Genomic DNA, 25,337 nt, shown 5'->3' on the forward strand with positions numbered 1-25,337 from the left:
ACATCGTGACCCTCATAGGCAGAGCTTCCCTCAGTGAGTCACAGAGCTTTAACTCTGTGCAGCTGCGTGGTGGTGGTGTGAATCAGCCATCTCCTCCTCAGTCTCTTTGTAGCCAAGATAGAACACAGTAGCAAAAGTCTTCACTTTTTCGTTTTGTTTTTGTTTTTTTTTGACTGCCTAGGGAGGAGGGTGGGAATGCATGGCTAAATCATCTATCTACGGAAACACAGTTTACAGTAAGCAAACTTGCTTATTCCCGTCGATAGCAGACTGATTTAGACATGCTGTATGGGAGTACCAAGCTATGGATAGTGGAGGTTTGACAAGACTGCGGAACCTAGTGCAGCAATGGAAGTTGATTGTTTTAGGTGATAGTGCAACGTGAATGTGTGTAAGGAAGACCAAGTTGCTGCTTTGCAAATGTCCAAGAGGCACTTTTCTGAGGTGGACCACTGATGCGGCTGTGGCTCTAATCTGATGCGCTTTAGGGTTTACTATCTAACTTAATGGAACGCTTGGTATAGCAAAACTGGATACATTGGGACAACCAGCTAGCAATTGTTCTTTTGGAAACTGGTTGTCCCGGAGAATTTGGATTGAAGGACAGGAAAAGCTGAGAAGGTCTAGTCTGGGAGTCCATTCTCTGTTTGTAGTAAGCTAGAGCCCATTTGCAATCCAGTGAATTCAATTGACGATCCCCGTCGTGTAGATGTGGCTTTGGTTTGAAAATTGGTAGGGTAATTGATTCAAGTGGAACGCTGATACTACCTTGGGTAAGAATTTTGGATGAGGTCAAAGGGTGACTTTGTCATGAAAGAACTCTAGGTATGGAGGATAGTGCACTAAGGCTTGCAATTCGCTGACTCTGTGTGCTGATGTAACCACCACAAGGAATACTGTTTTCCAGGTCAGGTATTTGATGTGGGAAGTGTCCAGGGGTTCCAATGGAGAGAGCATTAATTGCTCTAGAATGACGTTCAAGTCCCAAGGGACTGAAGGCTTTAGCGATGGTGGTCGTAAGTGCAATAGTCCACGCATGAATCTGGAGATTAAAGGGTGGTGCAAAATTAGAACCCATTGTCAGTGTGATGGAATGTGGCAATGCACTGAAATGTACTTGAACAGACGACGTAGTGAGATCAGATTGGTAGAGGTGGTGTAGGTAGTGAAGAATCTCCGTCACCTCTGACGAGAAAGGGTTAAGTTTCCTATGAGTGCACCACTGCGAATAACGGTGCCACTTCCCTTTATAATTACGTCTAGTGGAAGGCTTTCTGGAAGACCTGGGAGTGTGAGGTGACTTAATACTTGCCGTTCAATCTCCATGCCGTCAGGTGGAGGGAGCGATGCATCGGGTGGAAAAGATCACTTCCCTCCTGTGTCAGTAGGTCTGGATCGTTTCCCCGGAGGAATGGGGGAGGCTATGGACAGACGAAGGAGATAGGCATACCATGGTTGTCTTGGCCACGCTGGGGCTATTAAATCATGTCTGCTACATCTTGAATACATTTTTTAATTGTTTTCGAAATCAGAGGAATGGGAGGGTAAGCATATAGCAGGCCCTCTAACCATGGGATGAGAAACACATCCGGAGCGTAACGAAGTTTGCTGGGATAGATGGAGCAAATGCGGAGAAACATGTCGATTGTCTTCTGTCGCAAATAGGTCGAGAGTGGGAAAACCCCATTCGTGAAAGAGATCTGCAGCCACTGTCCGACTGAGCATCCATTTGTGGGAATGGAAGATTCTGCTGAGGCGGTCCGCTGTGGTGTAGGTAGGTAGCCTGGAGAGACACGTTCATCGTCTTTGCCCAGTGAAGTATGCGAAGGGCTTCTCGATAGAGTCCATGAACCGGAACCCGCCTCTTTGTTTATGTAGAACATGGCTACTTGGTTGTCCGTATAAATCATGAGCCGTTTCCCCACCAATTGAGTGGAGAAGGCCTGGAGTGCTTTCCAGATTTGCTCACAGTTAGAGTAGATTTATGTGCAGTTTCGATTCCTCTGGGGACCATAAACTCTGAGTTTTTAGGTGGGTTAGGTGTGCTCCTCAACCTTTCCAGGAGGCATCCGTGGTTAGTATCATCTGATAAGGAGGAGTCCGGAATGGGGCACCCACAGAGGGATTGGAGTGGAGAGCCCATCATCGAATGTCTAATTTCATCGTTGTGGTAATTTCTACCCGTGTTGATAAGGGTTGCTTGTATTGGCTCCACTAGTGCTTGAGGCCCATTGTAGTTGTCGCATGTGTAATCTTGTGTGCGGGATACATGAATGGCTGCTGCCATGTGACCTAGCAGTTTGGAGCACATGTCGTGCAGAGGAACGTGTTGACTGTGGCATATGTTGTGCTAGTCCCAATAGGGTGCGAGTCTGTCTTGAGGCAAGTAAGCTTTGTTGCGTACAGTGTGTATCACTGCTCCAATAAACTGCAGTAGTTGTGTGGCTGGAGATATTTCTGTTACCTCTGCCGCGATGTTGCCGGCGAAGTTCCGCGGCGGGACAGGGCGTTTTTTGGTCCTAATGGCGGCAGGGCAAGCTCAGCAGCGCGGTCCCGGCTAATCGGGGCGTTCCCTCCGGCCGGTGACGGCTAAGATATCCGCGTCAACGTCGGCAGCAAGGTCCCGCGGTATTCGGAGCCAGGACACGCCCCCATGACGTCAGACGCCGACGGGGGGGATTCAGTCTGCGCGGGAAACCGGGCTATTTAAAGAGAGCCTTTTTCCTTTGCTCTCTGCTTCGGCCACGAGTGTTATTGGAGTTCCTGCGATTGGATATTTGCTGTATTCTCACTGCTCTGACCTGGACTGCCTATGGAGTACCCTGCCTGCCGCCTGCCTACTGGATTATTGCTTTGGTTCCTGATTGCTTGCTGCCTGCCCTGGACTGCCTATGGATTACCCTGCCTGCCGCCTGCCTATGGATATCTGCTTTTGGTTCCTGATTGCTTGCTGCCTGCCCTGACCCTGGACTGCTTGTTGGATACCCTGCCTGCCGCCTGCCTACTGGATTATCTGCTTGTCTGATTGCTTGCTGCTGCCCTGACCTGGACTGCTTTGGATTACGCTGTATTTCTCCCGTTCTGTGTTCCTCCTACAGAAGGTAAGCGGTTCTACAACTTTGGTTCCACTAAAATCTGAGCAGCAGTCGTAACAATTTCTCGTAGTTGATGATGAACCCTAGATTGTTAAGGCATTCTAGTGTGATAGCTGTATGGGCTTTGAGTGTAATCGGGTTTGAGGCTACTAGAAACAATCATCCAAGTAAGGAAAGATTTGGATGACTGTTGTCAGATGAGCCACCACCACCGCTAGGACATTTCATGAACACTCTGGGTGCCGAGAAAAGGCCAAACGGTAGCACTTTGTATTGGTAATGAGTGTTCTGAACTCAAAAACACAGGAAAATGCCAGGAGGATGGGTGCACGGGTATGTGAGAGTACGCATTCCTTCAGATCGATGGAACACATCCAATCGTTCTGTTGTAGAAGAGGAAGTATGTTCTTGAGAGAGGTCATCTTGAATTTTTCTTTCTGGATGTTTGTTGAGGGTCCGTAGATTGAGGATGGGGCCAAAGGCCACATGATTTTTTGGGAATGAGAGAGTATTGGGAATAGAATCCTTGATCTATCTGATGAGTTGGAAGTAGTTGGATGGATCCGCTTAGGAGGACCTCTGAGACTTCTGTTTTTAAAGCTGGTATCTGGTGCTTGAATCCTCGAAGAGGTGGTATATGAGGCAGAGGAGGGGTGGTTAGAAAATTTAATTGGTAACCTTCCTTTATAATTTGTAATACCCAGCGATCTGAAGAGATGGATACCCAATTGATGTGGAAGTATTGTAGGCGTCCCCCTATTTGTAGCGATGATGATGGCTTGGCAGGCTTCAAAAAGCCGGAGGCTGTTTCTGTGGGGGCACTGAGCTCTGTACTAGAAGGACGTTGCTGAGGTTGGGAAGGCTGAGAGACGACAACATTGGCTGTGTGAATGGCTGAGTCCTGAACGAGGAATAAGGCCGGTATTGACCTCTTGTGAAATGGTCTACGCCGATAAGATTGGTTGTACTTGACGTAGAGTGGTAATCCGTATGCGAGGTCAGAGACATTACTGCTAAGTTCTGTTCCTTTAATTTTGAAACAGTATCTGCAAACTGATCTCCGAAAAGGTGTTGTCTGCTTTGCAGGGAATATCGGCCAACTTTTCCTGGACATCGTCCCTTATCGCGCTAGCACACAGCCAAGCTAGGCGACGAGTCGCGATTCCTGCAGAGGAGGTTCTTGCAGAGGTGTCAAAGTTTCATAAATTGAGCGTAGTAAATGATGCAAGCCTTCTTCTATATCTGTAAAGGGTTGTGGCAATGAATTGTCCTCTGCGAGGCAGAGTGGTCGTAATTTCTGCAAGGCCTCAAAGAGGTATTGAGTAATATAAAACCTGATGAGCACTTAACTTGGAGGATAACATTGCTGCATGATATGATTTCCGTCCCCAAACTCATCCAGATATTTGTTGTCCTTACCAGGTGGCGTGTAATTTAGGACGTTTTTTCCTAAGCCATTGCTGATTCTACAACAATTGAGTTGAGAGGAAGCTGAGCTGAGTTGTAAACCGGTGAGTTCCTTCATGCGGAATTTTAAGTCCGTTTTCCTAGATGTGGAAGGAGTGGAAAAAGGAGATTCCCACATTTTTTGAAGAACGCTTTCTAAAACTGCATGTGGTGGTAAAGCAGTAGGTTCATGAGGCATGTCGAAAATCTTCAATATACCAAGTGTTTCAGTACGGGGGTTGGACACTTTCCCTGTCTCTACATTGAAGAGTACCCTCACTTTCTCAATAAATTTAGAGTATGTGAGGTCCTCTGGTGGAGAGTAGGGTTCTGTTAGGGTGTCCAGTGGGTCAGACGGCATGCCCGTAGAAGAATTCAGAGACGAGACCGATGTAATTGGTAATTCCAGGCTATAAAAGGGTGTTCTGGACCTGGAGCCATAGGAATATCTTCTCCTGGTGGAGTGGCGGGAGATTTCCCTTGAGGGGAAGATGGTGGCGGAGAATCATGGGGTAGAATATTTGTTCCTTCCATGGATTCTAGATCTGTGAAGAAGGTAGATAGAGCTTGAGATATTCTAGACATGGCTTTTGATGCCAAGGTGCCCCGATGAGTCGGAGTTTGATGTCCCATGGAAGGTGGGCAGGTAGGCAATGCTGCTGATAGGATGTCATGAGTATGTGCACCTAATGATTGTTTGAATGGTGGAATAATATTTGAAGACCTGTGTTTTTTAAACAATGGTTCCTGTAACACAGGAGAATGGCTTCTCTGCTTGGACACAGAGGACATATCTGTATAAATGGACCTAGCACTGTGAGAACTCCCTTTAGAAGAAGGCGGGTCAGAGAAAAATTCAACATCCTTGTCTGTGTACGTTGCTCGGGAATGAGAGGAGTGACTAGCATGCACAGATGATGTTGCTGGCTGTTCTTTGTGCCCACAGTGTGTGTGTGCTTTTGATGAATGAGATGAGTGAGTACGGCGCGGGTCTGGAGAGGAATGCGCCAAAAGATGCTTGGAATTACGAGTCTTCTTTTTGTGTTTTAATGGTGGTGCATGAGGGGAACATGGAATATGCCCCAATGGCAGCCCAGTGTCATCATACGTCAATGGCACCGTGGACGGCACAGCATGAGTCGATGGCGCTGATCGTGCGTAGTGTGCATCGACGGTAACGACGCTGTGAGGCGTGAAGAGCCGGGGACAAGTCCCTGTGACCCAGACGAAGCAGAAGACTTCTTTTTTGCACTAGGGGGAGTAGTTTTCGACCCCTGTTGTTTCCTTGGGCACTGTAGGTGAGGAAGACCTAGGCCCCAGGGAGGAGACCCATTTGTGATGCATTGATGGTTGCTTCACTCGGCCAGGTGAAGACTGCGTCAACGGCGCATACGAGCCCGATGTCCTAAGCTGGTCCATTCGTTCTGCTCATTGCCGGCACACTCAGGGGGACATCCGTCCACAATCACGACAAGATCCCTGGTTGTGATCAGGCCCGAGGCAAATATAGCAGTAATTATGTCCATCCGTGATGGACATAATTTTACCGCATTGGCAATATTTGAAACTGATTGTTTTGGAGCCATTTGAGAAGAAAAAAATCGCGAAAAAAACAGTTTGAAAAAATTTCACTGAGAGAAAAAGCCTGCGTGCGTTCGGACCGCGGAAAATAAAAGAAATTGAGGAAGAGATTGCTGATTCACGCGGGAACACACCGCACAGCTGCACAGAGTTCAAGCTCTGTGACTCACTGAGGGAAGCTCCGCCTACGAGGGTCACAACACACTCCCATTCAGCACGGCTAAATAAGCCTGCTATCGACAGGAAAAGAAGTCTACCAAATCATGAAAGACTTGAATGTGAATCTTATTTACTCTTTTAGATAATAAGGAAGTTAGCAAGTAGCACATTTTAAAACAAAATCAGAGAAAATTCATCACTCACTCAACACACAATTAAGCTCTGGAATTCATTGCCAGAAGATGTGGTTAAGTCAGTTAGTTCAGATGGGTTTAAAAAACGTTTTGATAAGCTCCTGGTGGAGAAGTCCATAAACAGCTATTAAGAGGCAATAGCCACTGCTTATTGCCGGCATTAGTAGCATAGGATCTATTTAATATTTGGGTACTTGCGACTTGGATTGGCCACTATTTGAAACAGGATACAGTGCTTGATGGACCCTTGGTCTGACCCAGTATGGCATATCTTACGTTCTTATGTCTCCAGAGCATAAACAGATGATTGGCTATGGATTGCGTTAGGGACCTTTCATGTGGGCGGAATATACTTCTGAGTCTGTCCAACACAGGGTTTGCCTATGTTGCTTGTAGTGTTGCTCCATTTTGTATTGCCCATTGCCAGATGAGAAGGATTTCTTGACACAGAATCAAAACAGTGCCACTTGTCTGTGTGAATCATTGTTTTTCCCTCATAGAATGTGTTGGAATGTTAGAGCGTTGCGCATTGCCCTCAGTTATAGTAAGTTTCTCTGTAGTCATCATTCCTGGAATGACAGACCTTGCGTCTTGTGTCCAGCGTAGGCTCCCTGGACCAAGATGGAGGCATCTGTTATTAATATTACTTTGTGGGGGACTGGCTGGGGCGGGTGCTCCATTCCAAAACAATTCTGACTATAACCACCAATGGACATCCTGTTTCATTTCTGTGGGATAACAATCCTAAAATGAAGTGCTTGGGAGTATCTGGTTACATTGTCTAAGTTCCCAGTGAAGATAATGCCTGGGCAAGTGTGTTAATGGAACCATGTGAATAGCTGCTGCTAAGTGCCCCAAGAACACTAGTATATGGTGAGCCATTGACTACTTTTCTAACATCTTCACATTGCAGTTCCAATAAACTGAAGTCAGGGTGGGTAGCAGAATGGTTGTCTCATAGTTTATGAGAAAACCCAGGGATTGAAGCCAATATATCATTATCTGAGTATGCAATAGGACAGTATCATTTGCCAGGGCTACTAGTAATCAGTCATCCAGATAAAGGAATATTCAAATCCCTTGACAGTGTAGGTGCGCAACTGCTGCCGCAAGACATTTTGTAAAGAGCCTGGGGGCTAAAGAGTGTCCACTCGTATCGATAGTGGCATTCTCCCACTCTGAAACAGACACGTAGAGACAGCAAGAAGGGCATATTGGGATGTGTGCATAAGCATCTTCAAAGGTCTAGTGAACACATCCAATCGGCAAGCTGAATGAATGGTAAGATTGTACTGAGGTAAGTCTTCTTTGGGATTATGAAGTATTGAGAATAAAAACCCTAGTTGTGAAGTAAAGACTATCTCTTGAATTGCATTCTAATAGAAGTTTCTGTACTTTTTGCTTCAAGAAAAGTAGGTGAGATGGGTTGGTGGGGGTCGGTTAGTGTAGGTGTGTGTGGGAGTATCTGTTACCTTGAAAAATGAAGATGGTAACCTTACTGCACTGTCTCTTCAAGATCCACTGATCTGTGGTATTTGTGCCCATATTGTTGAATATAGCTGGATCCTGCTCCCACCTTGAATGTGTGACAGACTCGTGATTGATCAAAAACTCAGAGCTGGCTTAACTTGCTGCTGTTGAGGTTTTTGCTGATATCCTATGACTCCTGATCTGTTCCAGTTGGTTTGTAAATGCAGTAGGCGATATGATCTGTAGAATCATCTTGGGTAATATAGTTGTTTTCTAAGAAAAGAAAGAACGTTTTCCCATATAGTGGTATCCTGTAGAATGCTGACAAAGACTGAATTTCCATATTTTGTACCTTTATTTGGGAAAACTTTCTCACAAAGTTTTGCTCCAAAGAAGTTACCACCTAAACATGTGAGGTCAGTCAGTTTTTCATGCAAGGCTTCTCTAATTCCACTTTTACTAAGTCATGCCATGCAATGGGCTCCTATAGATACTGCAGATGTGTGTGCTGTAGTGTCAAACGTTTCGTAGACCAATTGTAAATAATGTCCAATGGCTTCTTCTAAATCATAGGGTGGCAAGGGAGTTATTTGCTCACCTGTTTTGGAACAAATAAAAGGTTTTAGATTCTGTACATACTCAGATATATTGCACCATGTAAAATTGATGAGTATGGTTAGCATAGTGCCTTGGAAAAAACTTTTCTGCTGAAGTCTTCTAGCATTCAGTGATCTTTCCCTGGAGGGGTGTTAGAATGTAGGAGAGTCTTCTTTGCTTTTTTAACAGTGAATTCCACCACAACAGATGTAGTAGTTTAACAACTCCGTAACCAGATTATATTTATCCAGAATTTAAGACCTAGCTTTTTTGCAGGGTTATTCAAAACAGGCATCTCTAACACTTTCATGAGTACTATATCTAATACTGCAAAAGTTGGTAAGGCAGAAGGTTCAGCAGGTACGACTAGTATTTTTAGAAAGCCTATGACCTCTGCCCGTGGATATGGATCTTTACGTACCTCTAATTTTCAGGGCTGAGCCCATCTTCTCCATAAATCATGGATTGTAACTGATCTTCTGGTGGAGATGTTGTGATCAGGTGGCTCCGGAGGTGGGTCTGAAGGGATACCACTGGAGCTGCTGAGGAACTCCCCTGGAGATTGACGGCAGGACCAGGAAGATTGGGGTGTCCTAGAAGAACTCTGCATTCCTGAGGGTGTCGTTGGAGGTACTTCATTTGAGGTGGACCTCCTTTGTTCAGATGACATTGGAAAAGGTGGCAGGCTCCAAGCTTTATACTTTGAGGAGTCATCAGTGTAACTGGTAGGCAGATGGGAACATTGGCTGTTCCACCTGTGGTGGTAAAGAAGAAAATATTTTTTGGTCAGTGATTTTTTCTATTGCCTATTGAGACCTCTGGCCTGGAATCAGGGGTGGAGCATCCTCTTCTAAAACTAGTAAGAGCTCATGCGCCATGGAAGGAGGTTGACTGTACAGTAATGGAAGAAGTGAGTAATAGATCTGGTGTTTGTAGGCACAGCCCTTCACTTAATAAATGGGAGACCGGTACAGTCAGTTTTATAGGTGGTGAAAGCTGCAGCCTGGATTCAATTGATGTTGCAACAGAAGTTGCGTATCTCTGAATTGGTAAAGCTGCTCTTAATATATCTTGCAATAGTAATATAAAGGATTCAGTGATAGCCAAAAATCCACAAAGGACTCAGTGATAGCCAAATGCAGTGATATCATATGCTCATACTTTTGAAGATTTTAAATGTCTTATCTTGGAACATGTTCCTCCACATTGGAGAGGAGGGGATAGAATATCACAATTGAATTATAAAGAAAACCGCTGGATTTTTCATCTATGTTCTACAGAACCTCGGGGACTCAATGAAAAGGTGGAATGGTTTTCTCTCATTTGATCATTTGATATCAGTCTAGTGTTTATACATTCATTTTTTCTTTTCAAAAAAATTTTTTCCAAATGCCATTCCAAATGGTGCTGCACTCCACACACTATACTCATTTTTTTCATTGCCGTCATTACCTACACATGGTTTACTTTTCAGTGCAGGCACCCGACATTGTGAAGTCCCAGCCTTGTCTACGTACACCATTCAGTGCTGTCCAAAATGGCCGACTTGTAAACGTCATTGCCCATACATGGTATGTTCATCAATACACAGTATTCCCCATACCCACGTCATCTTCAAAATGGTCGCCCCTCTGACGTCAGTGCCTATATATGGTGTGTTTACCATTGCACAGTATTCCCCATCTGTAAGCCTTCTTCAAAATGGCCTCCTCCTCGACGTCATTGCCCTTATATGGAGTGTAAGTCATGGATAGCAACCTTTTCATTCTCGTCATTCCGGTTGGTAGAATTTTTACTCCGAGGATTCGCCTTTTAAAACCGGGGTTTCTCCCAGCATTGCCCCTGTCATTAAGCAGTACAATCGCCGTGAGGCTGCACCAGTTTATAGTTCACGTAAGTACACATTTTTTTACGAGGCAATCCGCTTTTCCTGGCTTCTGTTGGCATGCATTATAAGAAACTCTGGACTTTGAATTCTTTTTCACATTTTGCATTTTTAGCGATGTTTCACAAGCGTTTAGAATGACTGCAACCAACAGGCTTCGTAAGTCTTCTCCTACTAGCCTGATATCGCACTATTGTTACTCTTAGCCTTGCAGGCATAATTAAGAACTGTCTTTTTTTCCACATAGAACCATAAGTATATTTCTACCTGGAGGGTCCCTGAGGAAGGAGTCCAATACTCCGAAACACCGCAGTGTTGGAGCAGTACTTCAGGATTACATATACCATCTTGTCAAACGTGGAATCAGATAAGTGCTCACACAGTAGTTGCTTTGCACAGTGTCAGCATTTCCAACTTCTCAGCAACCTATGATTAGTCAAGCCCAGTAGCTATACAAGCTTGCATATATAAGCCACAGCTCACTGTGGCCAAGTATGATGGTTGCTTGAGAACACACACAGAGTTCTTTTCTTTAGCCAAATCTTTATTTATTCTTAATATATCTTGAGCATATTGTTCTTCAGGGTGAACTGGAAGTACTGGGTAACTTTCTTGGATCCCTGTGACATTGTAGAACGGGGCAAAAGTGGTGATAGGTTTGGATTGTCATCAGAACTTTCAGGTCTTATCTCGATCATTCTGCTTTGATTATTTTTGCCCTTTTCCGCAGATTTTCCTTGTATGGCATGTTTTGAGCTGAAAAGGGATGATTTTGATGCCGATATAGATTTTTGTGTGAAGATTATCAGCACACTTTTGAATTTTCTTCAATGGAGATGGAATATGCATCGAATGCGTCATTTCTTGTGTTGTGCATTAGCTAGATGCAGCGTGTGCTGCCAAGGTTTTAAAAGCTCTGTGCATCAACTTCAATATTCTTCTTCAAAGCCACCGTCAAGCACTCAGTTATGATTTAGGCTTCGTAGATGGGATAGGCACTAACTGTACAGAGTCCATCAAGGAATCTCAGTGCTTGGCTTTAGTTGGCAGGTTGGTGCTGAGGATTCCTGACTGTCCAAGGTGGGGGTCATGCTGGAATGAGGAACTTGCTCCGGAGGATCTGTTCCAACTGTTTCAAATGGAGGCGAAAGAATGGTGACTTCTAGAAGCAATCTGCCCTCTCTTTCAGTTCTAAGGCCTGCTAATTTAGCTGCCCTTGACCGTTTGGCTCTTGGAACATTCTTCCACACTCTGGGCAATTTGGTTGGTCATGGTCTGGGCCCAATAAAGAAGTTACAACAGTCTGATAACAGTCTTATGGACATAATTTGTCCACAGGAGCAGTATTTGAAGCCGCTGCTTATCTTTTTAGAGGCCATGAGAATAAAATTAAAAAAAAAAAAGGTTAATTCCCTCCTAGTAGTTAGCACTGAAAAGTGCTGTTGAGGGTCATGAAAACAATGAGAAGAAAAAATTTGTAGAGATAGAATAGCCATCCGTGCAAAGCGGGCAAAAAACAGGCTGAGGAAATTTTAATGCAAATCCCACACAGGAACTCCCGTACATGACCAGTACAGCTCAAAGCTCTACTAGCTTGGAGAGACAGATCTGTTCGGTGCCATCTGATGACATCAGCCACAGATCATGGCTAATTCAGCTCTGCTTATCGACAGAAAATACATACGAATCATGCCAATATGCAGATTTTACCTTGTGTCACATTAGCATCTTAAATCTCTATGAGGGAATCAAGTTTCTAGCAATAAGTACACAAAATAAGAGAGGGTTACTTCATACCAATTAATATGTGAAGGACAACATTTATATTATCTAGCCCCTGCAAATATCTTTCTGGTTGGAAACTAATTTATTTATTTATTTATTTTATTTATTTATAGATTTTCTATACCGGCATTCGAGATTAGGAACCCCATCATGCCGGTTTACAAATAACAAGAGGGTGTGCACAAAAAAACAGAACATAAACAAGTGTAAAGAAATATAAAATAAATATAAAAGTTACATTACAACAGGGTCATAAAACTGGGGAGAGAATTAGAGTAAGATAGTTGAGTAGTAAAGATGAATTATTTACATTAATAATTTACATAATATTGTGTAGTGTCTTATAAGATGTTACTTTTAACCTGCTGGATTAGTTAAAAGTTACTTTTAACCTGCTGGATTAGTCTGTTCTCTATGTAGAATGGGGAACAAACTGACATCATATACAGCTTCTAAGTATCAGAAGACAGTAACCTTGGTACCCAAGGATCCTGCAGTTCATGTTGGACTCATCACAATTTGGCCAAAAGTAATCCCAGAGGCTCTATTACTCAGCAACATGTTTGCTTGGCCTCAGTGGACTTTCAAAAGTTCCACCGAACACAAATGTACACACTAGGAGATGAGGAGAGCAAATGTGAATAAAATGTACCCATCTACTTTTATTAACATATACAAAATAAAGTGTCCAAGCAGAAGGGTGCACACCTAGCTATATACTAGGTCTGCCCTTTTGGCACACATAAAAATAGTCCTTTAAATCCATTTTGCCAACATTTCTATTCTTCAACCAGAATTCTCTTATTTTAAGAATCAAAATGTTAGTAAAATCAATTAAAAATTATAAATTTGTTACAAAAGGGTATTTAGTCTTGATTTGACACAACCATATTTTGACCTTCAGCACCTATTTTATTAAATATTTAGATGTACGAAATACGTCAAGTCTTTATTCTAACAAACATTTGAAAAGGTGACTTACAGACGGAGGTGGCCCTTTTCCACTGCTACGACCTCTGAAATAAGTAAAACATACTAAAAATCATTTCTTTAAATGTGACAAATTCAATATAGAATGCATTGCAATGTAATATTAGAAACAGGAGATATGGTTAGGTAAACAAGAGGTATGTAACATTTTTTTCCAGAAACGGAGCAATATACAGCACAAATGCTCTATGAAGTTGCTCAATATTTTAAGGGGAAAAGGAACCAAGTCATCAAGTACAAATATCCATAGCCAGTATTATGTTGCAGGTTCAGCAAGAAGGCGATACACTCTCCTTTTGACTTCATCTTTGCTATTCTGGAAATCCTTATGACTTGCTTTGGAATAAAATTAAACAAAAATTTGCTGATCAATGGGAATAGTGAAATTATTAGGTAAAAAACCTATAAAGTTGTATCTAGCTAGAGAAGCAGTAATAGGAAAACTATATCCAATTAATGGGCCAGAACAATCTTGCTATTCTTTTTATCATGGGCCTGCAGGACTAAATATTTTTATTTTCCCCTCAAGTGTGCTAGTTTGTCATCAGACATGAAATCTACGTCTTATAAAATAAATGTATAAGAATCCACAGAACTTCATCAGTTTCAATCATAAAGTTGAAAATTAATGTATCATTATCTTTGGCAAAATCATTTCCATCTGTTTAGTTTTGTTTCCTTCACTGTCCTGTACAGGACAGAGTGACTTTCAACAAAGACCTGTTTATATAATAGCACTGTAACTAGTAGTGGATATGTCAGAACGAACACAAGCAAACACTAATACTGTAAGTGTCCTGTCATAATAAAAAAAAAAGTATCTTTTATGGCATTTTTACAGCAAAAAGTGTCATTTTCTTCTGCTTTCCACAAAGTACATGGGATATAATACTGTTAGTGTGCCCTATATTTTATTAGGTTCCATTTTCATTTTTTTTCCTTCATTAAGAAGTGCTTGGTTAATTCAAAATGATCAAATGTAGAACATTTTATTGAAGGATTTACTGGGGATGGGGAGGTTTTCAGGATCTGCCATCAATTACAAAAAAAAGAAGAAAAAATGAACACTAAGGAGATAATTTTCAAGAAGGTTTTACATGCATAAATGGACTTTTGAAGAGTGCTATGATATGCTACTTTTACACACATAAATCCTTTTGAAAATTATCTCCTAAATGAACGTTAATTCCATTAATTACCTTGTGACCAGATGTCACAAAGTGCTTCTAACAGAAATGTTCAAGCAGTAGGCTGCCATTACCATCATGGAATTTTCAAGACAGCAGAACTGAAAGACACCCATACTTGAGTAGTTGAACTACCTTGGATGGATACCAGAATTTAAACAACTTGGGTGAGCTATGACAACTAAATCCATTTATTCCACACACTCTTACTTGGGTTCAGTTTAAAAAAAAAAAAAAAAGGGACGAAAGAAAGAAAGATGATTTCAAAAAGTTTGCCACAATATTGTGATCAATTAATCGTTTCTGCTCAACCAATAGATTACGAGAATAAAATAGCGAAGATCCACATGACCAATCAGAAAATTCAGCTACTTTCTGATAGATGCTGGTTCAGTATTGCTAGCTGCTCTCCATTTCAATACTGAAAATTTGTATACCAAACTTATTAAGTGTCTTTCTACTTGATGAAAAACAAAGCACTCTATCAAAGTTATATCATAGCATTGATTTCAATTTTTCTTCTCTAGTCTGAAATATTTAATTTCGTCATAATGATCTTTTGCACTTATGAAAACATACAAGAATGACACCACTGGATCTAGTAGAGCTAGCATAGAGTTTACTCCCACTGCCAGTTACTACAACACTATGGAGCCGATGGACTCAAGAGGACTTATATTTTGTATCTAAGGGAAAAATGCTTAGTACATCTGACCTTATATGAATTACAATTTGAACTGCCACATAAAGGCCTAATTTAATGGGATTTTTTCCATTCTGTGTCTATGAATAAAGCTGGAGTAAATCAGACCCTATATGGTCATACTGCACAAAATAAAGAGAAGACTAAAAAAGAAAAGTGATAACTGAAGTTCATTCTTTGGCAACATGGGTTTACTGAAAATTAGGGGAATGGCCTAAGTGGATAAGAAAAACTGAAAGGTTCCACATTTCCTCTGGACTCAACGAAAAAGATAAGAAGAATCTGAACATCCTTTAAACGCAATTAGACCCTCCATCCCCCTCCACTCCCAACAGGCTAACTGGCAGTTCTATGTGCTGCCATGTGAGAGATTTTGGTTTGATCTCTGAGCCTAGCTTCTGCTCTCAAGTCAGTTAGGGCTGGGGGTCTGCAGGGATCACTAGTGAGACACCACATCAAGTACAGAGTTCTGTACTGAAGACCATAACTATATAAAGGCTATTGATAAGACTGAAGAAGTACAAAAGAGCTACAATACAGGTCCTGTAACACAATCCCTACAAAAGAGGAGTACAATCAACTATTTGAGATCTGCCAGGTGCTCCAGACTGGAGACAGGATGCTGGGCTTGATGGACCTTGATCTGATCCAACATGGAACTTATGTTAACATAAAATGTCCTCACTGAAAGCAAAAGGGAAAGGGGATATGATAGAAATAATCAAATAGTGTGGAGGAGTAACCTAATGGTTAGGAGCAGTGGGTGGAAAGCCAGGGTTTCAAATCCCACTGCCACTCCTTGTGACCTTGGGTAAGTCACTTCACCCTCCACTGCCCAAGATACAAATTTACATTGTTAGGTTATATCGTGAGCATATAGTAGGAAAATCTATCTGCTCAGGAAATATTTTCCTACCTAAAAATACGACATTTAATGTCGGATTCCCGAGTATCTCAGGTCTATCGAAAAGGGTTACTTTCTTTGAAAGTTTATGTAGGGGAGCTGATATAGCTACAAAAGTAATATCTAAGTTGTATTCTTTTTTGAATATTGGTCTGCAGGCTAAATGTTCTCATAAAAGCATGGGAGATGGACCCAGATGGAGAAATCTCGGAGGAAATGTGGAGAGAGATATTTAGGGAAGTGGGGAAGGGTTTAATTTCTTCATCTCTTATGGAAAATGGCTATAAGTTATTATTTCTATTATATTATAACCCTGATAAACTGCATAAGATATTCCATCAATATCTGATAAATACTGGAAGGGTTGTGATAGGACTGGTTGGTACTTTTTTCTTCTTTGGTGGGAATGCCCCATGTCCAAGCATTTTGGGGAAAGGTTTTTGAGTGGATTCACTCTATGCTACATACGGATTATGTATTCTCTCCGGGTCAAGCCTTTTAAATATTCCTGGAGAGATGGGGGGGGCAAATATTTAAAAAAAAAAGGTTAAGTTAATTTTTGTAGCAGCTCGATGTAAACTCGCAAGAGGGAGACCCGCCTTCCCACTCTACAGGATTTACATGGTAGAGTATATATTATGGGAGTGTTTCTGCTTGTTCATATTATCTTTCTGGTGTACTATCCAGGCTTCCTATGGAAGGGCTCCCTTTGGGGTACTACATTTATCTTAGAATGAGGGGGGGGGGTTCTAAAAATGCACACCTTATGCCAACTACATTATCTTGGGATTGGGAAGGGGAAGAGCATGGGGGGGGGGGGGGAACAAAAATTTTCTTTGAGAAACTACCATATTTTGGCATCTTGATGATTCATTAGTCTTGTCATTTATCATCAGACTTAATTAACCCAAGCTTGGTATGATGCAACAATATCAATGTTTCAATGCTTCTGTTTCTGTTTGTGAAATGTTTGTATGAGATTAATGTGATCTCCAACAAACATTATAATGGAAAAAAAAAGTTTACATTGTAAGCCCTCTGGGAATAGGGAAATGCCACTTTAAAGTGTTAAAAGGTAGACTACAAATCAAACAAATAAAAATAAATATTTAGCAGACAAATTAAAAAAAAAGAGGCATTTTCCATTTGAAATTTGAGGTCAACAGGTCAGGATATGAAGTTGGAGAGAGAAATGTTCAAAGGAGGAGTTAAAGACAGAAGACATGTTTGGGTGAGGGCCTGTGTTAAACTATTTACTACATCGTATGCTCAATCACATGGGAAAAGACCAAGAAAAAGATCATTTATTTGGCCCACCTACTATGTTACTATGATTGCCAAGAAATAAGGACAGACAGGCCACCAGTTCAAAAAAGAGGCTTCATCAGTGCCTTCAAAATGAGATTTAAAATCCAATTTGGTAAACTTCAAAATTGAGAATCAGACAATTTAGCTGCCCTTAAAAGTTATATATCACCTTGATGGGAAGAGAACTAATTCCTACTGAATCACACACTGCCAATCACAGGATCAGAAAAATATTTAGGCACACTTTTAAGGAATCAGTTGGCAGTGGAGAGTTCCATATTCTTTTGCACTCATTTTCTCTCACCTTGCTTTTCTTTACCCCCCCCCCCCCCCCCCCCCCACTGCTTCCATCTAGCCCTTTCCTCCACCTCCCTTCCTCCAGTTTTCTCTCTCAACCTACTCCTCTCTCCAACTAACATGGCTAGTCTCAGGGGTCCCATTCCTCTTCACCAAAAGAAGGGAGTTATACCAGTCCACAGAAGCAGCCTCTCTATCCTGCAGTTCACAACAGCAAGGAACTGCGCCAAACCATAGCAACAAACACCACAAGTCAAACTGTAGCCATTAGAACAATCGGGTGTCTGGGATTTTTTCTACCTCGGGCTATTATTTGCCTACTTAAAATGACTATTTTATAAGATACTAGCCGTTAAGCCCGTAACAACAAGCTACATTAAAATTTTTATTTTTCGTTCCATTTTTGGACGCTGCACCCTTCTAAACTTCCTCTCCCTCACTCCACCTTTCCCTTGCTCAGTCACCTCGGTCACTCACACTCCTCCCTACCCTGCCCCCACTCAAACTCCCTTACCTCAGTCTTACCCTCTTTCTCCCACTGCCTCCCTCCCCTCTCACTGAAACCCCCCCCTCTCTCACTCACCTCCCCCCCCAGTCACTCCCCATCCTCTCTCAATCCCATCCCTCACTCATCCCCAAGCCCTTCCCTCTCCTCAGCCCTCCTCCACAACTTCTTACCCTTCCCACTTACTCACTCACATCCCTTTTCCTTCCATCCCCTCTCATCTCATCCACAACCCCTTCCCTCTCCCTCTTGTTCTCATCAGCTCGCCCGCCACCCAAGGTCCCGTTAAGCGCGGCCCCGCTCTCACTGGACGGCGCAGACACGGAGAGAGGAGGTCTCTGGGGGTCCCTCCCTTGCGCACGCCTCACCACCGGCTAGTTGCTGGCCCGCCCGATGCTCGCTGCCACTGCTCCTCCCACATCAGATTTTTTTTTTTCGGTCAGAGGTCTCTGGGGGTCTATCCCTTGCGCGTGCCTCACCACCGGGCTCGTTGCTGGCCCGCCCGCAGCTCGCCGCTGCTGCTCCTCCCCGATGCTGCCTCCCAGCGCCATCTTTACACTCTGATGTGACGGACATGCTCTCCCGCCCGCGCGGTAGAGCTGCTCTCTACTGCGCATTTGCGGCACGGCGATCCAGGCTCCCTTATAATTATGATTCTAAAACAGCTCTGGGGCACAAATGTTTATTTTATTTTATATACCATCATTCCAAATAAAGATCGCAACAATTTACAACCTAACATATACAATGACTCATGATCCAAATAATATAAGCAGTTTTTTCTGGAAGAACATTTCTTGACCTTAGTAAGTTTTCTGTTGAATAGTCCTTTATGGAAAGCCTCTCAACTTGCAAGCTATCACAGAGTGATTCTGGGTTTGGGATAAAGGACCAGCCCCTGCCCAATTATATCCTCTTTCAGAGGAAGTCTCTAAGGCTACATTCTCTCTCTTAGCTCCAAAAACCATGCACTAAAGAACTATTATGGTTACTTCAGATTGTTGCACTTTTATCCTACCATCTTTCCTAGTACATACCATGAAGAAAAAAAAAAAACAAACACACATTTGCTCTACTTCTGGAGACACTATTCAGAGCTTCTGATCAAAGATATTTGATTATGATGAAAACCAAAAGAACCTTTCTGTTGAAGCAAGATAATATGGTGCTTTACCTCCTGTATCTAGGCAGGAAAACTTCCTGTTGGTTACCACTCTCCTGGATGTAGGCAGTTTGTTCAGCCAATCCACTTGCACTTGTGAAATCATTTTCCATAGAACATTAACTGCTAATTCCTTAAGAAAATTCCTTTCTGCCCAAATCAGAACCTTTGCTGTCCCTATCATCATCTTGGGACTCTTTGTCCCAAAGTGCATACTGTTACAAAAGTGTCATTTTACATGAACAACCTGTCATACAATACTTTACTAGAAAGCTATGAGAATATTCCCAGACACTCATTTCCAGAATATTCTTGTGCAGTTTTTTCTCTTCTTGAGACCAAAGCTCTTGAGCTCAAAACCCTAAATAGTGGCTACCCATTTGAGCAAGTCTGTATCTGTCAAAATAAATATCCGATTTTTTCTTTACAAAAAATTCTCTTTGAGTCTATCAGGTAAGAGATTGGAAAACTTTTGAAACAACTGAAAACTCTCGTATCTTCTTTCAACAGCATCCATTCCTTTAGCAACAATGTTATAACACTCCCAATATGGAATATCGCCAAAGATACCACCCTTAGCATTATTCTACTGTCATTGCTATTTATCAGAACTTCTGACTGCCTACATCAGACAATTCATCTTTATCCTTTGGCAGTGTTACCATATTGTTCCAAGTGACACTTTGCTTCCAAATACAAACTGAGGCAACTAAGGACATGACCTCTAAAACTGACCATACAATCCAAGTTACCAGCACACTGTCCAGATAAGGATATGCAAATATCCCTTGTTCCCAATGTGTTGTTACCACAGCATCTGGCACTTTTGTGAACTGCCTTTAAGTTGATGCCAAGCCAAACAAGAAGGCCCAATACTGTAAATGCCAACTATCCCCCCCCCCCCCTCTACAAAACAGAGGGATTTTCGGTGACATTCAACAATAGGAATCTGAAGGTACACTCTTCTGTCTCCTTAGATCTACAAGATGGCTATGTATAATTTCCTGAAAGATGGAAGACCAGGATTCTACATCAAAAGTCTTCTGTCATATGAATTTGTTCAATTATTTTAGGTCCAATATGGGGCAAAAATATTAGACTTTTGGCACCACAGCTGAAAATCTCTCTGCTATTAGTACGGGAATCACTGCTCCTGAGTCTAGCAGATGCCTCATCTTGCTCAAGGTCTCTTTCTCCTTGTCCCTTAGGATTCTGGAGCAAAAAAGCTTTGTTCTGAGCAGGGATTAAAATTCAATTCTTTAACACCCACTTGTATCTTACTGGTGTATTCTAAACTTCCTAGTAACACTGAAGTCCCAATTCCCACCCCCATTCTGCCTCAGAGTATGAGTATCAACAGTGATAACTCAACTGGATCCCAGTCGTCACTGACCCAGAACCTTTTTTGAACTGCAGCAAATTCACTTTTCATGAATTTGACGTATTTCGAGTCCAGAAACACCATGCAAATCTTGTGGTGCCTGGCACTTTAATTTTTCAAGTTTACATGCCAGCATTTCCTGGCTGTTGATGAAGAGCATGAGATCAGCAACCAGGACTTGAAAAGACCTCGAGTTTTAAAAAATGTTCGTGGGCGCCTACATAGACAACTGAGAAATATGTCACATCTCTAAGAAGAGGCAACAGCCCCAGATAGATGGTGGAGCCTATCTACTAACCACCAAAGAGTATAGGAGGCCATTCATAGCAGCTGGTAGAGCCCAACCCATCAGCCACTGAACAGAGAAAGAGACTGATGGCAGCTGGTAGAACCCATCCTGCCAACAAAGATAGGAGGAGATTGGCGGCAGCTAGCAATACCCTTCCAGACAACCATTAAAAAAAAAAAGACTAAAGTAAGTGTACCGGGGCTGCTAGTAGAGCCACCTTTCCAGTCTCCGAAGAGAGGCAGCAGCCTGCATGTCACTGTAGCTGCTCAAGTGTGTGTGGAGGGAAGAACAGGAGAACTGGGGGGGGCGCGCAGTGAAAGCACAATTCCTCACCCTTATTCCCTTGTATATACATACACACACAGGCACCTCTCAAGAAAGGCCTAGAATGATCCAGCTAGACACTGCCTATTTCAAGTCTCGAAGAGTAAAGTGGCCAAGGTCGGACTTCATTTTCGAGCTCTAATGCAGTGCCTTGTATGCCATACAATCATCACAGCTCTACAGAGTGACCTCAACTGCACTATAATAACAGCTCCCATCCCTGTGGGAAACAGATGTCTGTGGCCTGAGGAGCCTGCATTCTTGATTGCAAGTAGGCCAATGCAAAGACTGTAGAAGGGACCCTGGGAGAAAGGCTGCATCACGGGAATCAGTTCTAGGCAGAATGGCATTGCTCTGAAGAACCAACAGGTGACACTGTACCCTGCATAGTACAAACTAGCAGAGATGCAAAAAAGTTCACTTTCATACTCAACTGCTAAGCAGGAATATTCAAGAAATTTAAATAAAAAAAACCAGAGTACAGATTTAAAACAATAAATGAGTTAAGCATGGAAAAATGCAAACATAACAAAAGCTCTATGACAAAACAGTACTGCAACTGAAATATATCAAAATTACTAGAAGTGTTTTCAAATAGACCCTCTTGTCCATATTTACTCTTTAGCCAAAACAAGTCCTTACTTCAGTGCAAGCCAATGCCATACTAAAAGCTCCCCCTTTTAAACTTTAATCTAAGTTTTTTCAGCGTTAAATAGCATGAAAACAGTCACCATGCTAGCAAAATAAGAAACATGGTTAGCCATCACCTTAAGGCAGAGCTTCCAAAACCTGTTCAGGTGATTCCACAGCCAACTGGACTTTGAGGATACCCAAAATGAATACATACGAGATAAATCAGTACATACTGATAAACCTATATTTGGAAATTTCTTGCATACTCATTGTGAATATCCTGACAATCCAACTGGGGGGGGGGGAGGCACTTAGGTTTGAGAAGCCCTGCCTTAATATAAAACAAGATATGTTTCATTGGATAAATAAACTAACACGTTTGGTAGGCAAAATGTATTTACTGCGCTAAGAAAGGAGAACCTTCAATTGTCAGAAGTTCAGCATTGATCACATTAACTTTTATCTGTGAAACGTTTACACTAATAAAAGGCTGAGGAGGGGGGGGGGTCTACATTCCAAAGGTGTTTCTTCTGATACTTTGTTAGAGCAATCTGTAATTTAAAAAAAATGAATATGAAATTTGTAAACGTCACAAAATTCGACATAGTCGAGAACGTGTGATCTGTAGCTGAAAATAAAAAGACAGAAACAGAGACAGCTGTATGTTCTACAAAAATGGTAACTACATACAGCAGAAATGTCACCAAAAGATCATATAGCTTTCTCGACTTACATTAATAACCACAGAAATGTGTTGCTTTGATTTGTTAAAACGCTGAATTACTATTGCATATACAAATGTATAAGTTAAATATTACTTTTCCTAAATGAACAGTAAACACGTTCTCAAGTCACTGACTGCAAAGCACAAAATAAATCACTGATCAACACTTATTGCCAGAGTGAAATTTACTATAGTCGTCTCACCTGCCATCCGCTACGAAAGCGTACATATTTTACTATTTTCTGACGACTGCAACAATTTCTAATCAGTTTCTCTACCCAGACGATGGTGGAGGAAGGGAGAATTTAAGGAAGCAAAAAATGCGCAACCGGCATAACGCCTTTCTGCCTTTGGAGGCCAACAGCCGCGCTGCACACGTTGATCTGCTCCCAGCTGGTGAAGGAAACCACTGCGGAACCTGCAACAACACATTTTATTCCTGGGCCGGATCCGACACACACACACACACAAGAGGGCGGCAGTGCAAAGAACCCCCCTCCCCCCCACAGAGAGGGTCAAACTAAAAAAAAAAAAGAAAAAAACCACTCATGTCAGAAATGCACTAAACGACTACACCCCGCTGAATCCCTACAGTGCAATATTAGGCTTAAGAATCACCACTACCTTTACTTAGTAAAGCAAAAGAAAATGCTCAGGCTACGTTTTATTTTTCGGTCCATGCTTACGTCCGCATACAGAGCTAATTGGTTTGCGGTTTCCTAGAGGTATTTTTTTTTTTTTACGCCGTGAATCCGGGCCTCGGGCGAAGCAGAGGTGACGGCGTCAAGGCCTGGAAACGATCAGGGCCTACCTCCCGCGGCCCACTGCGAGCAGGACCCCCATCCCAGCGCCCCCACCACCACCACCGAATATGAGATTAATCCCGACGGCAAGGCAGGAAAACCGCATTTTAATCCTAGGACCAGAAACGACTCCAGCCTTACCTGCCCATGTTGTGCCGGCCCCCGCCGCCGCCGCTACTGCTTCCTGCTGCGGTAGAAACGCTTCCCCCGCCACTGGGCTTTCGGTTACTGCCGGCCTGCTTCATGGACATGGTGGCGAGCCCATAAACAGCACGATTTTCACCAGACAAAAATAAAAAACTTTCCACTTTTTTTTTTTTTTTTTTAAAGCAGCGGGCTGCGGTTCCAACTGATGGATGAAGACGAGGTTGATAAAAGTTGTCGCCGGGTAGTTATCGGATTTGTTGTGGTTTGTCGGGTTTTTTTTGTTTGTTTGTTTTGTTTTTCTTGTTCTTACTATTTCGATTATTTGCTAACAATCCCGGTGACCGTTTTAGTGATGGGAATAAACTCTCCGCAGTTGCTACAGGCAAAAAAGACCAAAACAGTCTGAGGAGCCGAGCGGCGGAGGGATATCTGTGCCAGCCACTGTTACGTATGTGCGCCCTTTTCGGCTTCCCAAACCGTGACGGCTCCGCTTCGGGGGGGGGGGGGCGACAAAACGGCAGAAACTGAGGTCGGAGATGGGAGTTATGGACGTTCCTGTTAAATGGGGTAAGGAAGAGGGGATGAAGATTTTAATTTGGTGGTTTTATAAGAGGGGAGGGGGGGTTACCCGTTTAGCAGTGGGAGAAAAGAAGCGAACTATTTACGGGAAGTCGGAGGGGTTAAGGAGAGGCGGAGGCGACGCGCGCGTGGCCCTGGAGCACGTGAGCGCGAGCCGGTATCACCCGTGGCCGGCCCTGCAGCTGAGCGGGGAGAAGCGTACTTAGGGAGGGGTGTGGAGAGCCAAGCGACTACAAACTCCCCCACTACACGCACATTCACTTCCAAACCCCTAGCAAAAAAAAAAAAAAAAATCTGCCTTGCTGTTAAAATGTAATATTGACAGCAATAATGTTACTGTATGATGGCATCTGCACGTCGCTGGTAATATAGTCGCCCCTTTTTTTTGCCTTAAAATAAGTCCGGCCTGTGCCGTGTAGCAAGAAAGTGACCAAGAAGCTATACTTTGCTTTTTCTACGAAATTATATGTATAGATTATATATATATATATCGGGCATATGTATATCTAATATTTATATATATATTTGCCTGCTATATACTTTGCTTTTTCTACAAAATTATATATATATATGTGTATCATAGGCTCTTGTTGTGGAACCTGTTACCCGTAGGGCATGGTTCACTGCCTGCGTTGTCACGAACGCATTCTAACCCAGCTGCCCTTGCGTAGCGGGAGGGAGCGGAGAAGCAAGAAATGTGGCGAAGGATCGACGTTTCTCCGGCATTCGTCCATTGGAATGCTCCGGGTGGACGGGTGAAGCCACTCCCGGCCTCCCCCATAGCTGGGAAGGGTGGGGGAACGCAACCCATCTTCAGATTTCGTCAGGAATTTGGGGGCTGCCAGACTGCACCATTAACCCTTTGGGTGCTGTGCGGAGGGGAGTGCTCTACCGGGAATTGCAACGGTAGGCACTTGTCTTTTAACCGTGCGCTCTGTGGGGTTAACGTTTTTTGGGTTTTTTTTTACCACCACGAATGAAGAAAGGAGGCTTAGCAAACAAGTTGTGACGCCATTTTATTGGATTAACTCAATAGATCTATGACCCCTTCATCAGGTCAGGTACAATTTTTATGTCAACAGAGTCCTGCTTGCATTACCCTGGATAATCTGGATCGTTTTCAGGATAGCTTTACAGGCTAACCAGTTGAAGCGGTAAGGGGAAGAAGCTTTGTCAGGAAAATAAAAAT

At 42.8% G+C, this 25,337-nt stretch overlaps 1 protein-coding gene across 9 annotated transcripts in view; it reads right to left on the reverse strand.

Annotated features, from left to right (window-relative positions):
• Positions 1 to 24,094, reverse strand: part of ATXN2 (ataxin 2) — a 472,151-nt gene extending 448,057 nt beyond the window's left edge. For 8 of the 9 annotated variants that reach the window (XM_029571731.1, XM_029571728.1, XM_029571730.1 and 5 more), the window contains exons 1-2: positions 23,564 to 24,094; positions 13,195 to 13,228 (exon numbers count right to left, since the gene is read on the reverse strand). In XM_029571731.1, the coding sequence (XP_029427591.1) occupies positions 13,195 to 13,228; positions 23,564 to 23,673 (144 nt within the window). In that variant the 5' untranslated portion in view covers positions 23,674 to 24,094. Of the gene's footprint in view, positions 1 to 13,194; positions 13,229 to 22,822; positions 23,038 to 23,563 lie in introns of all 9 variants that reach the window. The other variant, XM_029571732.1, reaches the window with a different exon arrangement.
• Positions 24,095 to 25,337: the final 1,243 nt, after the last annotated feature.

The sequence above is a fragment of the Rhinatrema bivittatum genome, chromosome 11 (genome assembly GCF_901001135.1).
Source record: "Rhinatrema bivittatum chromosome 11, aRhiBiv1.1, whole genome shotgun sequence".
Taxonomy (NCBI): domain Eukaryota; kingdom Metazoa; phylum Chordata; class Amphibia; order Gymnophiona; family Rhinatrematidae; genus Rhinatrema; species Rhinatrema bivittatum.